A 14,908-nucleotide genomic window follows, 5' to 3' on the forward strand; every position below is an offset into this window, starting at 1 on the left:
GCCATGGCAGTGCAAGTTTTCAAAAATTGCACTTCAACCCTTCTTCAACTTTCCAATTTCACATTGACCCTCTACCTTGAATCCCCTGAACTTCCTAATAGCTCCATTATGACCCTCATATTTTAAACCTTCCATTTTATCCTTGAAGATTCAAGAATAACGTCATTTCGACCTCCCTCTGTCAAATTTCTCGGTTGTTACAATAATTGCTATTTTTCATTATTCACAGAAGAGCAAAACAAGCTGCCATGGCCATCTACGCTATTGCTGCCGATGATGCTCCCTCAACCTCATTTGTTGCCCTAGTTACAGCTCTGGCCATAACTCCAGCATATGGTTCTCGGTGCGGTGTCTACAAGTTCTTGAGAAGATTATGAAAATGTATCCAATGGTGCATCTTTGCCTCTTATTTCTGCCATGAATAATGACCTAATGATTTTAACACTATCCACAAAGTTTTTGGTGCTAGAAATGCCTATAATCTCTTGGTTTATCTTCCGGTAACAGACCGTTATAAGGCTGTCGCTACAATCTTGTATAAAACTCAAGCTAGGCTTCAAGATCCAATGTACGGCTGTGTATCCGAAATTTTTTCCCTCCAACAGCAGGTATGATGAACCCTAAATCCTTAATCTTTTTGAGTTTCTGGATTTAATTTGTTAATTATGTATGATTTTCAGGTTAACAATTTGCAAATTTATCTAACCTTTTTGAAGGAGTTTGCAGACTCTTGTGCAAACCCTCAAAATGTTCAAAATTGATTTCACCCGGAAACCAACCCTATTCCAGAGCTGGATCCGAGCTTGGCCGGTGATTTTGTTCATATCTCAGAAGAAATTGTTGATAAAATTGGATCAGTCATGTTCGGCAGACATCATCAGCATTGAGTATTAGCGAAATCCAAAGCTATCAGCGTGGGTGAATTGGATTATTTTTACTGTTTATATGATTTATTAAGCTATAATAATGATAAATGGGTTTAGAGAAATGAAGGCCTTTTCCAAGATGTTGTTTTCATCAATTAAATATATTTATTTAAATTCTAAATATATAAAATAATTTAAATGGTTGAAAAATAAAATTAAATTAACATTTTCAATAGTTAACAACGGTCGCAAAATTTATTAATTTAATAATTAAAAAATAAATTTTACAACGATATTTCAAATATTGTTATAAAATTTAGAAAATAATTTAATAATTAAAAAATAAAATAAAATAATTTAATTTCCTTACTCTTTTATGATATTATTTTATTTTTGCTTACCTTGCTTAACATTTCTGACTCCACCCCTAGCATTAACATGCCGAAATAAGTAGAGGGACAGTCGTGGACTACGCATCGTTTAAACCCAACCACGTAAAAATTCTTTTGAGTACTTTTTCTTTCTTTCTTTCTTTCATTCATGTTTATTTTTACAGTAAGGACAAACTAATTATGGTCCATCAAATTTCAAGGTCAACAATATTGATGATATTCTTAACCACCAGATATACTTGATTTATCAACCATATATATAGGTATATATATATATATATATATGCTTGCACTTCATCCCCTACTTATTTCACAAGCCTTCCTTCCTTCACATCGTTGAACTGCCAACTGTTTTATCACTTTGACTTAACCTTCATTAATGAGTTCACGCTACTGTTCGCATCATCAATTAAAATTAAAACAAATGGAACGAATTTTTAATATTGGATAATTTATGTTTAACGGGGAGATAAATTTGGAAAAATTGAAACCACGAATATTACAACTATTTGCCAACAGACAATTACAAGAAGCTCAGACAGAGAGTATCATAGGAGAGAGAGAGAGAGAGCGAGCGAGAGATGTTGAAGGCGAAGGTTACAGGTGACGCGATATGGAGCCAGCTACCAAGTGTTCGAGAGTTGGCTAAGAGGCCGCTGAATTCCATCCCGGACAGATACCTGCATCCTCAACAAGATCCTCCAGTTCTATTCAATTCGTCTTCTTCAAGCTTGCCTCAAATCCCTGTTATCGACTTTCAGAGCCTTTTTTCTGCAGATTCCATGGCTTCCGAGCTACACAAGCTTCACTCAGCATGCAAAGACTGGGGTTTCTTTCAGGTATATGTTTTTTTTTACCCCCAATTCCATGCTTGAACTATATCTACACCCGGAGGGAAACAGCTTTGATATTCATTAATCGCAAATTTGCGAGAATCAGAGCGAAAATCGAACAAAAATTGGAAACAAATTCACGAAAAGTCCTAATTAGACTTTTTGACTTAAGTGTGTGTAGTTAAGTTTAAGCAAATGCATAATATTGCAGGTGATCAATCATGGAGTCAGCTCTGAGTTGCTAGAGAAGGTTAAGGTAGAGATTCAAGGACTGTTTAAACTCCCGTTGGAAGAGAAGCAGAAGTATTGGCAAAGGGCAGGAGCACCATCCGGCTTTGGTAGAGGAATAGAGGGATTCGGGCAGCACTTTGTTGTATCAGAGGAGCAGAAGCTTGATTGGGCAGACCTCTTCGCTTTGGTGACCTTTCCAAACTATTTGAGAAATCCAGAACTGTTTCCCATCATGCCTCCATCATTTCGGTCAGTCAAATCAATCTTGTTTGATTTTGTTACTATTGTGTACTAAATGTTTTCAGGATAATGCTATTTGGCTCGAAATAGTGCCCAAATAAGTGTCACTCAAGATGGAATTTTCATTTTACCCATAGTTCAATTTATAGAAATCCCCATTCAACCTTCCCTATCCGGCTCAATCTCTCACTCTCTTCTCATTCTCTTCTTTCTCTCTCTCTCTCACAGCCCCTTTCTCTCTCTCTCTCATATTCTCTGCCTGACTCATGCTCCCCTTCGAAAAGGCTTGTTCCTCCCTTCCTCTTGTTAAGGCCATCTCTCTCTCTTTCTCTCCTGTGCATCTGACCAAGCCTCCAGTCTCCCTTAGGCTTGTTCCGACCATCTCTCTCTCCCCAGCCCCCTGCTACAGTGTCTCCAGCATCCCTTGGGTCAATCCTTGTCCGATCTACAATGAGGTATGTCTCTAGTTTTACAAAAAATGATTTTCAGCAAAGGTATATGTGAGTGTTGGGTTTGGTCGAAGATTTAAGCTTAGATTTATGGAGATTCGGCCATTGAATCTTGTTAGTTTTTGGGTATGTTTGTCAATGAACATAAGGGTATTGGGTGGTTACCTCGGATCGTCGGAAATCACGGACCACGGTGGCCGATGCAGACTGGCAGTGTGTTTAAATGGGTTTTGGGTTTCTCCATGGACGACTCTTCTTTTTCTTCTTCCTCCTCCTCATCTAAAATGATCTAGCTTCTTTTTCCTTCATATTTTTTTCTGAAATTGTGACATCCCTGATTGACAGCAAAATCCCACCATCCCCGTTATTACCCATCACCTCCTGACCACCATCCGGTTTCCCAACCAAAAACCATAACCGGACCAACTCCACACAGAGGATCAAAAACTTTATCTGCCATTTGAGACGAAGCCTGCGACAAACTCCCCTCACTGCTCCCTTTCATCACAACTCTTTGCATCTCAGCACCCTCCGTTTCAGATCCCGTCGCGAGAGATCCCCCTGCTGACGCCCGAGAAGAAAAGGCGCAGTCACTGCCACATCATTCTTCTCAAACAGCCCAAAAATCATCACCAAAAACAATCGTTAACAAGAAAAGGAAGAAGTAGAAGAATAAGAGCCCTTGCAAATCTCTCTTGATGTCTCTTTGATACAAATGCAAATATATTTAGCAAACAATTCCTGTGTTGTGTTATGTTGTGCATGCAGGGAAACTGTAGAACAGTATTCAGCAGAAATGAAAAAACTTGCCACATCACTGTTTCAGCTGATAGCAAAGGCACTAAAAATGGAAGACGGACTGATGGAGGAGCTGTTTGGGGACGGAATCCAGTCGATGAGGATGAACTACTATCCGCCATTCCCCAAACCAGAGCAGGTCGTTGGCCTCTCCTCTCACTCCGACGCCAGCGCCCTCACCGTCCTTTACCAACTCAACGAAGTCGAAGGCCTCCAGATCAAGAAAAACGACATCTGGCTTCCGGTTAGGCCAATCCCCTACGCATTCACCATCAACGTCGGAGACGTCTTGGAGGTAATAAATCGCAAGTTATTTTCACGAATTTCTTTTTTCCCAATATATGAAGGAACCCAATCTTAACTGCTGCAGATTGTTACCAATGGAACGTACAAGAGCATCGAGCACAGGGCGGTGATTAACGCCGAGAAGGAGAGGCTCTCCGTCGCCACATTTCACGGCCCGAACGTGGACGGAGAATTCGGACCGGCGGCAAGCCTCGTCTCTCCTCAAACTCCAGCGTTGTTCCAAAGAGTTGGCGTCAAAGATTACCACCAGAAATTCTTCACCAACAAACTCGACAAGAAATCGAACGTCGATCGTTGGAGGATTAATCACATTCACAACGGTCGAAATGATTGACCGCTGCATCATTCTGCTTCTCCATGTCCGCTTGAACAGTTCGAATTCGAAGTAGTAGTATTGTAAATGGACCTTATAATTACTCCTCGTCCGAAAAGCTTTTTCATGGTGTGTGTGTTTGTAAGCTATAATATTGCTTGTTTGGATAATATCAAACAATAAATCATGATGTCCATAAATTGTAGTAACTTTTTTGTAATTCACATAATGCGATAGAAGCTTATCTTGATCCATTGAAAGTTGAGCCCGTAAAAGAGTTTGCCGGTTGATGATGAGGAAAATGGAATTTGATTTCTTCCCCAACCTTAATAATGGACGTAAAATATAATTAGTGTAATGCGTTGGATAAGAAAAGGACCAAACTCTTATTTATAATAGTAGAAATAATCTCATTTGATATTTAATTTAATAATCTCATTAAATTAATATCATCATATTTAATATTTAATTTAATTATCTATTTAGATAAACGTCATTATATCTTATAAAATATTTTTTATCTTTGATTTAGAAAAAAAATTCAAAGACTAAAACATTTTTGTCTCTGATTCTAAAAAATCATTAGAGACGACATTTTTTTTTTATTTCTAATATCAAGTAAAATTCAGAGACATAAATATTTTCGTCTTTGACTTCAAAAAAATTTAAAAACGAAATTTTTTCTGTCTCCAATATCAAACAAATTTAGAGAGGAAATTTTTTATCTCAAACTTTAAAAAAAAATCAGAAATACAATTATATCAGAGACAAAAATATTCTGATTTCGTCTTTAATAAAGAAAAATTGTCAAAGACACAGTTTTTTTGTCGAACTATCAGAGTATTAGAGGCGCTTGAAAATGGTGAACTTATACGTGGACAAGGCCAAAATCAAGAGTGCACTCTTAGCCATGCTGGTTGGAATTTTCATTATATAATACTTTGATTAGTTTGATTTGGATCTTCTCTTCATCAGATATTGACATGCTTACATCTATTGTGAAAAACTCAAAATGTGAACAGAGAGCTGAAACATGTACTTGGCTTGATTACTTACAATTTATTGATATATATTGTGCTTTGTCTTCATTTGATAAAAACTATATTATTAGATATCATTTATGAATTGTCATGGACACTACAAAGAAAGCATTAAGATATGGTGAATGCTATGAATTTGGTTAGAATAGCCAAACAAAGGATAATATGGAAAGATGGTTGGAATTCTTTATTAAAGAAAGTAGTTTATGACAAGCATGATTAAATGTCCTTAACATCGATGATATATATATATATATATATTGCGTGAAGAAGGTCTCAACGTAATGTTGTAAAGAAGGTAACGTATATGCATCATTATCAAGTTGAAGTCTTTTTGTATTAATTGCACTAATTAATATTAAAATTTTATATTGAGCTATAATATTATTATTTTCCCTTCCTTTTTAAAAATTCCAAGTGAGCCTTAAATCTCTACAAAAAAAAAAAAAAAAAACACTTTAAATCCAAAAACTGTGGATTCAAATATGAAATTAGTAGCGAGGTTTGGTGCCTACGTATGCAGGGAAACCATGGAACAGTATTCAGCGACAGTGAAGAATTAAACATAAATATAAATTCTATTATAAAACATAAATTTCATCCTTTATTCAAAATATAGGAGTGTTTTTATAAATATAATTTTTAATATAAAAATAATTATTCAATTAAACATAAATATAAATTTTATCATTCATTCAACCAAATATAAAATTAGAAATAAGGTTATTTGTAATAAAATAGGAGTATTGCCAATCGAGAATAAAATAAGAGAGATTAGATTAAGATGATTTGGTCATATAAGAAGAAGACGAAAATACACTCATATGAGAAGAGCTGATGAAATAGAATAATTAATAAAAAAAAAAAGGTAGAGACAGACCTAAAAAGATTTTGAGAGAGACATTAAAATTTGATATGAAGTGTATGAGCCTAAATGAAGATATGACAAAAGACAGAAATACATGAAAGTCTAAAATTCATGTAACTGACCCCATATAATGGGATAAATGTTAGATATATTATTGTTGTTGTATTCAATCAAATATAAACACATGTTATTTCTCAAAATAAAATCAAACATAGATTAGTTTTACCCATTAACCTGTTTAAAAAATTATTTAAATTTAAATATTAAAATTAAAAAAATAACTCATGAATTATTAAATAAGTGATTAATTTCAAAAAAGTATATCCATGTATGATGCAATTTTAAAATAATCAAAATATTGATAACGAAAACATATGAATATATTGTATATTATATTAATTTCAATTTTAGATTTCATGTGGTATCATTTAGACTTGCTTTTTAATGAGGTTAGTTTTAGATTTTTTCAAGTTAACATGTTATCAACCTAAATTCAATAAACTTTTATCAAGCAACTCAGTAATGACCTAAACTCACTAATTTTGTGTCGAGTTAGGATTCGTTTATTTGAGTCAAGTAATCTATTAATAGATCTAATAGAGAATGAATTAATTTATACTCTAATTTGATTACGAAACAAAAACATGTTTCTAATATCTTTTTAATATTGCAAAATAACCCTTAAACATTTCTAAAATTAAGAAAAAAATTCCAAAAGTTTTTCTTTTGGCCCTTTTTCAATGTTTTGGGTCTGAAAGGTTTTAAAAACACTAAAAAAACATCGTTTCAATATTTTCATGCATTAAAGATGGTCTATATTATCAATTTTTTTATTTAACTTCAATATTTAATAATAAAATTTAATGGCATTAAAAAATTAAAGTCCAGTATTTTATTTAAAAAATTAAAAATTTATTTTAAAATTAAAACAAATTGAACGAGTTTTTAATTTTGGGTAATTTATCTTTCATTTAGTTACTTGTTTAACCGCGGGGGAAGAAGGGGGGGGGGGGGGGGGGGGGGGGGGGGGGGGGGGGGGGGGATAAATTTGACATGACAAAATTGAAACTACTTTTCCAACCGACAATTAACAAAAGTTCCGCCGGACGGTTATATATTTCAGAGAGAGAGAGAGAGAGTGTGTGTGTGGGTTTGTGTGTGTGTGTGAGAGAGAGAGAGAGAGAGAGAGAGAGAGAGTGTGTGTGGGTGGGTTTGTGTGTGTGTGTGAGAGAGAGAGAGAGAGAGAGAGACAGAGATGTTGAAGGGGAAGCTTACAGGTGATGCGATATGGAACCAGCTACCAAGTGTGCGAGAGCTGGCTAAGAGGCCGCTGAATTCCATCCCAGACTGATACCTGCGTCCTGAACAAGATCCTCCAACCTTATTCAATTTGTCTTCTTCAAGCTTGCCTCAAATCCCTGTTATCGACTTGCAGAGCCTTTTTTCTGCAGATTCCATGGCTTCCGAGCTACACAAGCTCCACTCAGCGTGCAAAGATTGGGGTTTCTTTCAGGTATATGTTTTTGTTTTTTATTTTTATCCCCAATTCCATGCTTGAACTGTATCCACACCCAAAGGGCTACAGCTTTAATATTCATTAATCTCTAATTTGCGAGAATCACAGCGAAAATCGAACAAAAAACGGAAACTGTAAACAAATTCACGAAAAGTCCTAATTAACTTGAAATGTGTCAATCTTTGAAAATAGACTTTTGACTTTAGTGTGCGGTTAAGTTTAAGCAAATGCATAATATTGCAGGTGATCAATCATGGAGTCAGCTCTGAGATGAAGCCTGCAACGAAATCCCAACACTTCACATAGAGGATCAAAAACCTTACCTACCATCTGCGATGAAGCCTGCAACGAAATCCCCTCACTGTTCCTGACCCCTTGTCAACCCTTTGCATCTCAGCATCGTCGGTTTCAGATCCCGTCGCGAGAGATCCCCTTGCTGATGCCGAAAAAGAAAAAGGCAGAGTCACTACCGCACCATTCTTCTCCAAACAACCCAAAAATCATCACCAAAAACAATAAATATTTGTTAGCTAACGAGAATAAGAGAGGAAAGACTTAACATTTTTGTTATTGTTTAGATATAATAATAAATTTATAATTGTAAGTGAGTGTTCATCTCAGAGTTTTTAATTTTTAAAAGATTTGGGAAAGAGAAAGGAGTTAGAGGCACAAGATGTCTCTCGTTCACGTTTTATTTACAAAAATTAAAATTGATTGACAGAAAAATATGAACATAGAGGTGAGTTAGACATGTTTTTGAATAGAGTTTTTGAATTATTTATTCTAGGTTTTCAAGCAAAGACATAGAGGTGAGTTAGACATGTTTTGGAAGAAGGAGATCTCTTGGGAAGGGTCTTCTCGAGAAAGGTCTTCGGGAGAGTGTCTGGAGAGTCTCTAGAGGGTATCCACAGATAATTCTGCCAGGAAGGCATCCTGGAGTTACCTTTTTGTAATTCCTTCTCTTAAAGACTATCTTAGGGTTTGACTCCCTTTCTTGAACACTATAATTTTATTTAGTAGTATTTGGGTAACTAGGCCATGCCAAATCTATTGTCATTTCTATCTATAGACGGCACCTAAATGTGACTCGACCTTGCAAATCTCTCTTGATGTCTCTTTGATACAAATGCAAATATATTTAGCAAACAATTCCTATGTTGTGTTATGTTGTGCATGCAGGGAAACTGTAGAACAGTATTCAGCAGAAGTGAAAAAACTTGCCACATCACTGTTCCAACTCATGGCAAAGGCACTGAAAATGGAAGACGGACTGATGGAGGAGCTATTTGGGGAGGGAATCCAGTCGATGAGGATGAACTACTATCCGCCATTCCCCAAACCAGAGCAGGTCGTTGGCTTTTCCTCTCACTCCGACGCCAGCGTCCTCACCGTCCTCTACCACCTCAATGAAGTCGAAGGCCTCCAGATCAAGAAAACATCTGGCTTCCGGTTAGGCCAATCCCCGACGCATTCACCATCAACGTCGGAGACGTCTTGGAGGTAATTAATCGCAAGTTATTTTCACGAATTTCTGTTTTCCCAATATATGAAGGAACCCTATCTTAATTGCTGCAGATTGTTACCAATGGAACGTACAAGAGCATCGAGCACAGGGCGGTGATTAACGCCGAGAAGGAGAGGCTCTCCGTCGCCACATTTCACGGCCCGAAGATGGACGGAGAATTCGAACCGTCGGCAAGCCTCGTCACTCCTCAGACTCCGGCATTGTTCCAAAGAGTCGACGTCAAAGATTACTACGAGAAATTTTTCACCAATAAACTCGATCAGAAATCGAACATCGATCTTTGGAAGGTTTAATCACATTCTCGACGGCCGAAATGATTGACCCTGCCTGCATCATTCTGCTTCTCCATGTTCGATGGTACGTACCAGGTCGAATTCGAAGTAGTAGCTAGTATCGTAAATGGACCTTATATAAGTAAATTTATCTTAATTTCATATATATATATAGAGGAAACAGTCATATATGTCATTATATAAACTTATATGTCCGTAAAGCACTACCTTATAATAACTCCTCGTCGGTAAAGCACTTTCATTATATATATATATATATATATTTGTATACATGTGTCTATCCCCCTCAGCTTCTAGTGGTGAGGAAACAATGGAAGAGAGTGATCGAAAGTCCACTAATTTCGTGTCGAGTTGGGGTTGAATCATTAATAATTCTAATAGAAATGGAATTATTTTCTTCTTTAATATGATTGAGGAACAAAAACTTATTTCCAATATCTTTTTAACATTGTGAAATAATTTTGAAACGTTTCTAAAATTACAAAGACTTTTCTAGCGTTTCTCAATTTTTTGAGATATGAAAAGTTTTGAAAACATCGAAACTGCTTCGTTTCGATGTTTACGTGCATCGATGATTGTCTATATCATCAATTTCTTCATTGAACTTAAATATATAATAATAAAATTTAATGGTATTACAAAATTAAAGTTCACTATTATGGTTAAAAATTGAAATTTTATTTAAAATTTAAAACAAATTGAAAGAGTTTTTAATTTTGGATAATTTATCTTTCATTTAGTCACATGTTTAACGGGGATATAAATTGGACAAAATTGAAATTGTGTATAAGAGCCACAAAAACATATATAAGTTTGGAAAAAATATCTCTTAAATATTACGTAGTTATTGTTAAACTCGATTGAATACATTATAAAATGGGCGGGACAACAAAAAAATATAGCCACAAAGGCTATTTCATCTCTAATTTTAAGCTGGTATGAAATTAATTCAATTATGAAGTTACGAGTAATAATTGGTTCAGTCAGTACACAGTAATAAAAAAAAATTAGTAAAAGTTCAACTTAACTCTATATTTTATTGTATAGATAAGATAATAGAAAAGTTCTTTTCAATATCTAATCTTTAAATAATTTAATAGAATAGATTAACTAATTTCACATTTTTAAATAATTTTAGTCTTCATTTTTCCAATCCAAAACTAAAGTCCAGTATTATTAATAAAAAATTAAAACAAATTGAATGAGATAAATTTGAAAAAAATTGAAACTATGTATATTACTTCTATTTTCCAACCCACAATTACATGAAAGCTCCGCCAGACGGTTATATATTTCAGAGAGGGAGAGAGAGAGAGCGAGCGAGAGAGAGATGTCGAAGGCGAAGCTTACCGGTGATTCGATATGGAGTCAGCTACCAAGTGTGCTTGAGCTGGCTAAGAGGCCGCTGAATTCCATCCCAGACAGATACCTGCATCCTCAACAAGATACTCCAATTCTATTCAATTCGTCTTCTTCAAGCTTGCCACAAATCCCTGTTATCGACTTGCAGAGCCTTTTTTCTGCAGATTCCATGGCTTCCGAGCTCCACAAGCTCCACTCTGCGTGCAAAGATTGGGGTTTCTTTCAGGTATATTTTTTGTTTTTGATTTTTACCCCCAATCCCAAGATTGAACTGTATCCACTCCCAGAGGGATACAGCTTTGATATTCATTAATCGCGAATTTGCGAGAATCAGAGCGACAATCGAACTAAAAACGGAAAATGTAAACAAATTCACGAAAAGTCCTAATTAACTTGAAATGTGTTCAATCTTTAAAAATAGACTTTTTGACTGTAGTGTGTAGTTAAGTTTAAGCAAATGCATAATATATATTGCAGGTGATCAATCATGGAGTCAGCTCTGAGTTGCTAGAGAAGGTGAGGGTAGAGATTCAAGGACTATTTGAACTCCCATTGGAAGAGAAGCAGAAGTACTGGCGAAAGGAAGGAGGAAGAGAGGGGTTCGGGCAGCTCTTTGTTGTATCAGAGGAGCAGACGCTTGATTGGGCAGACGTCTTCACCTTGGTGACCTCTCCAAACTATTTGAGAAATCCAGAACTGTTTCCGATCCTGCCTCCATCATTTAGGTCAGTCAAATCTATCGTGTTGGATTTTGTTACTATTGTGTACTAAAATGCTTCATAATTGGAAAATTGTGGACCTCCATCGGCGATCTTCTTCTTCTTCTTCTGGAATGATCTAGCTTCTTGTTCCTTCGTCTTTTTCCGAAATCGCGACATCATCGCCCATCTGAACCTCAATTGACTGCAAAATCCCACTCTCCCCGTCATTACCAATCACCTCTTGACCACCATCCGGCTTCCCAAAACCCATAACCGGACCAACTCCACACAGAGGATCAAAAACCTTACCGCGACGAAGCATGCGACGAACTCCCCTCACTGTTCGCCACCCCTTTCATCTCAACCCTTTGTATCTCAGCACCCTCGCTTTCAGACCCGTCGCGAGAGTTCCCCCTACTGTGACGCCGGAGAAGAAAGAGGTTGGAAAGGTGTTGTTTATTATTTATTATTTTTAGTTAAATTCTATTTTATATAATTTAATTAAACATCTTAAATAAAAAAAAAAAAAGATGTTGTTTTGGTTTAAAATAGATGGCCTTTGATATTAAAATGGTTGGAAAGGCTATGTGAAAAAACAAAATTGAAAATAAAAGGATTTTTAAGATTAATTTTAAAATATAGGAACGCTTTTGAAAACACGTCAGATCATTAAAAGGGTTTAGTGTGCCTAATTTGGTTTTGTTGGAGCTATTCGCATTGATTATAACTTTTATTTGATGCAATGAATGTCTAATAAATTTAGAAAATTTGAAACTCAGTATAGACTTATAAGAAAAAACATTTATGCCTTCAACCCATGTTAATGTATATTTATTTTCAATTTATGTATTGTAATTATATTTACATAATTATTTCAAATTGAGTGAATATTAGTATGTTAGATATTTGTCTGTTGATTAGATTAGGAGATGGAACCCTTCATATTTTTAATATTTTTGTTATTTTTTATAAGTAATAATAAATTTATAGTTTTAAATAAATGTCGTTCTCAAACTTTAATATCGAGAGACCTGCAACGGAGAAAGTGGTTAGCGGCTCGGGATGTTTTTTGTAAGAACTATTTGATACTTAATTTAGTTTTTGTAAAAAGTATATATATAATAAAACAAGAAAATTATAATATGGGTAGAGTATATGTCTAATTTGGAGAAATCAATTTTTATGGATCAAGTTGACAAGACACCTAAACGTGATTCGGCCTAGCAAATCTCTCTTGAAGTCTCTTTAATACAAATGCAAACATATTTAGCGAACAAGTCCAGTGTTGCGTTGTGGATGCAGGGAAACTGTAGAACAGTATTCAGCAGAAATGAAAAAACTTGCCACGTCGCTGTTTCAGCTGATGGCGAAGGCACTGAAAATGGAAAACGGACTGATGGAGGAGCTATTTGGGGAGGGAATCCAGACGATGGGTATGAACTACTATCCGCCATTCCCCAAACCAGAGCAGGTTGTTGGCCTCTCCTCTCACTCCGACGCCAGCGCCCTCACCGTCCTCTACCAACTCAACCAAGTGGAAGGCCTCCAGATCAAGAAGAACGGCATCTGGCTTCCGATCAGCCCAATCCGCTACGCATTCACCATCAACATCGGAGACGCCTTGGAGGTAATTAATCGTAAGTTATTTTGACGAATTTCTGCTTTCCCAATATATGAAGGAACCCAATCTTGACTGCTGCAGATTGTTACCAATGGAACGTACAAGAGCATCGAGCACAGGGCGGTGATTAATGCCGAGAAGGAGAGGCTCTCCATCGCCACATTTCATGGCCCGAACGTGGACGGAGAATTCGGACCAGCGGCAAGCCTCGTCACTCCTCAAACTCCGGCCCTGTTCCAAAGAGTCTGTGTCAAAGATTACTACCAGAAATTTCTCACCAACAAACTCGATGAGAAATCGAACATCGATCGTTGGAGGATTAATCGCATTCCCGACTGTCGGAATGATTGACCCATGCATCATTCTGCGTCTCCATGTCCGCTTTTGCCGGTTAGTAAATGGATGAACCTTATAATCGTAAATGGACCTTATAATTACTCCTTGTCCGAAAAGCACTTTCATTCATTATGTGTGTGGGTGGAGACCTCAGCATTTCCCTGTGTACGTTTACAAGACCACATTTTGAGATGTTCATCACTCAAGAGACGAATGAAGAGATTTTGGAGATGTGGAGACACTGCATGTACTAGTGAATTGCAGTTGAGGAGGATGAAGGCGGAGGTGGTGGCCACCCTCTTTTATCAAAAAAATAAAAATAAAACTTGAGATTTAATTTAAACTTTATATACAAATATATATAATATTGTATTAAAATTTTATATTAAAAATAAGAGAAAGAATAATATGGACTCCGATGCCTAACAATTCCAAAACTTGGTGAATTCTCTCCCCATTTGATTCGAACTGAAAACCTTCTCTACTGATATTTATGCATAAATATATGACAAAAAATAAAAAATAAAAAACTTTCATGAATAGATTAATCAAGCAAAAAAGTTGTACTTTTATTTTCAAAATTTTAAAGATAACCAAAAAATGGAATGACAAATAATTCAGCTTTTATTTTTCCAATTCAAAACTTAAACACAAAAATTTAGTAACTGTAAGATTAAATTTAAATACAAAAATATTATACAACAAACTCAAAGGTGGGTGTGAAATCTAAGGGGGTGTTTGGCTTTGCAGATTTGACCACTTATGAGCTGCCCTTCAATTTAAACGTTATATATTTTATTTTGTTATATGTTCATTAAAAATTAAATACCTTAAACGCTATTAAACTTAAACACTGTTTCAATAACGTTTTAAAAGAATTCCTCCCTAGCTTTTCTAGAAGATTTTTTAAAATATTGTTACCAACTTATTTCATTGACTAAATACTTTACAATTTTGCCCTCAAATAACTACTATATTTCTAATCTTATCCATCTCTTTCATCCCTATGCCTTCTCTCTCTCTCTCTCTCTCTCCATCTCCATTATCGTCATTGTCACCTCCATCACTGCCTCCTCCATCATCCACGACCTCAATCCTCCGTCCCTTTCTCTATATATATATATACATTAGTGTATATTATTGATGTGGCACCAACTAAAATTACTAGAATATCCCTACGCGCTAATAGTCTCACCTGCTAGGTGGATCACCTGAGAG

At 35.8% G+C, this 14,908-nt stretch overlaps 1 protein-coding gene and 1 pseudogene across 3 annotated transcripts in view; both read left to right on the forward strand.

Annotated features, from left to right (window-relative positions):
- The first annotated feature begins 1,756 nt into the window (after nucleotides 1–1,756).
- LOC127807489 (codeine O-demethylase-like) lies at nucleotides 1,757–9,854 on the forward strand (annotated as a pseudogene).
- Nucleotides 9,855–9,860: 6 nt separating this feature from the next.
- Nucleotides 9,861–14,908, forward strand: part of LOC127807487 (codeine O-demethylase-like) — a 46,402-nt gene continuing 41,354 nt past the window's right edge. The window contains exons 1-4 of one of the 3 annotated variants that reach the window (XM_052345368.1): nucleotides 9,861–11,258; nucleotides 11,510–11,757; nucleotides 13,036–13,360; nucleotides 13,436–13,775. In XM_052345368.1, coding sequence (XP_052201328.1) covers nucleotides 11,001–11,258; nucleotides 11,510–11,757; nucleotides 13,036–13,360; nucleotides 13,436–13,705 — 1,101 coding nt within the window. In that variant the 5' untranslated portion in view covers nucleotides 9,861–11,000 and the 3' untranslated portion in view covers nucleotides 13,706–13,775. Of the gene's footprint in view, nucleotides 11,259–11,509; nucleotides 11,758–13,035; nucleotides 13,361–13,435; nucleotides 13,776–14,908 lie in introns of those variants that run through there. The other 2 variants (XM_052345367.1, XM_052345366.1) reach the window with 2 other exon arrangements.

This window comes from Diospyros lotus, chromosome 8 (genome assembly GCF_014633365.1).
Source record: "Diospyros lotus cultivar Yz01 chromosome 8, ASM1463336v1, whole genome shotgun sequence".
Classification (NCBI taxonomy): Eukaryota; Viridiplantae; Streptophyta; class Magnoliopsida; order Ericales; family Ebenaceae; genus Diospyros; species Diospyros lotus.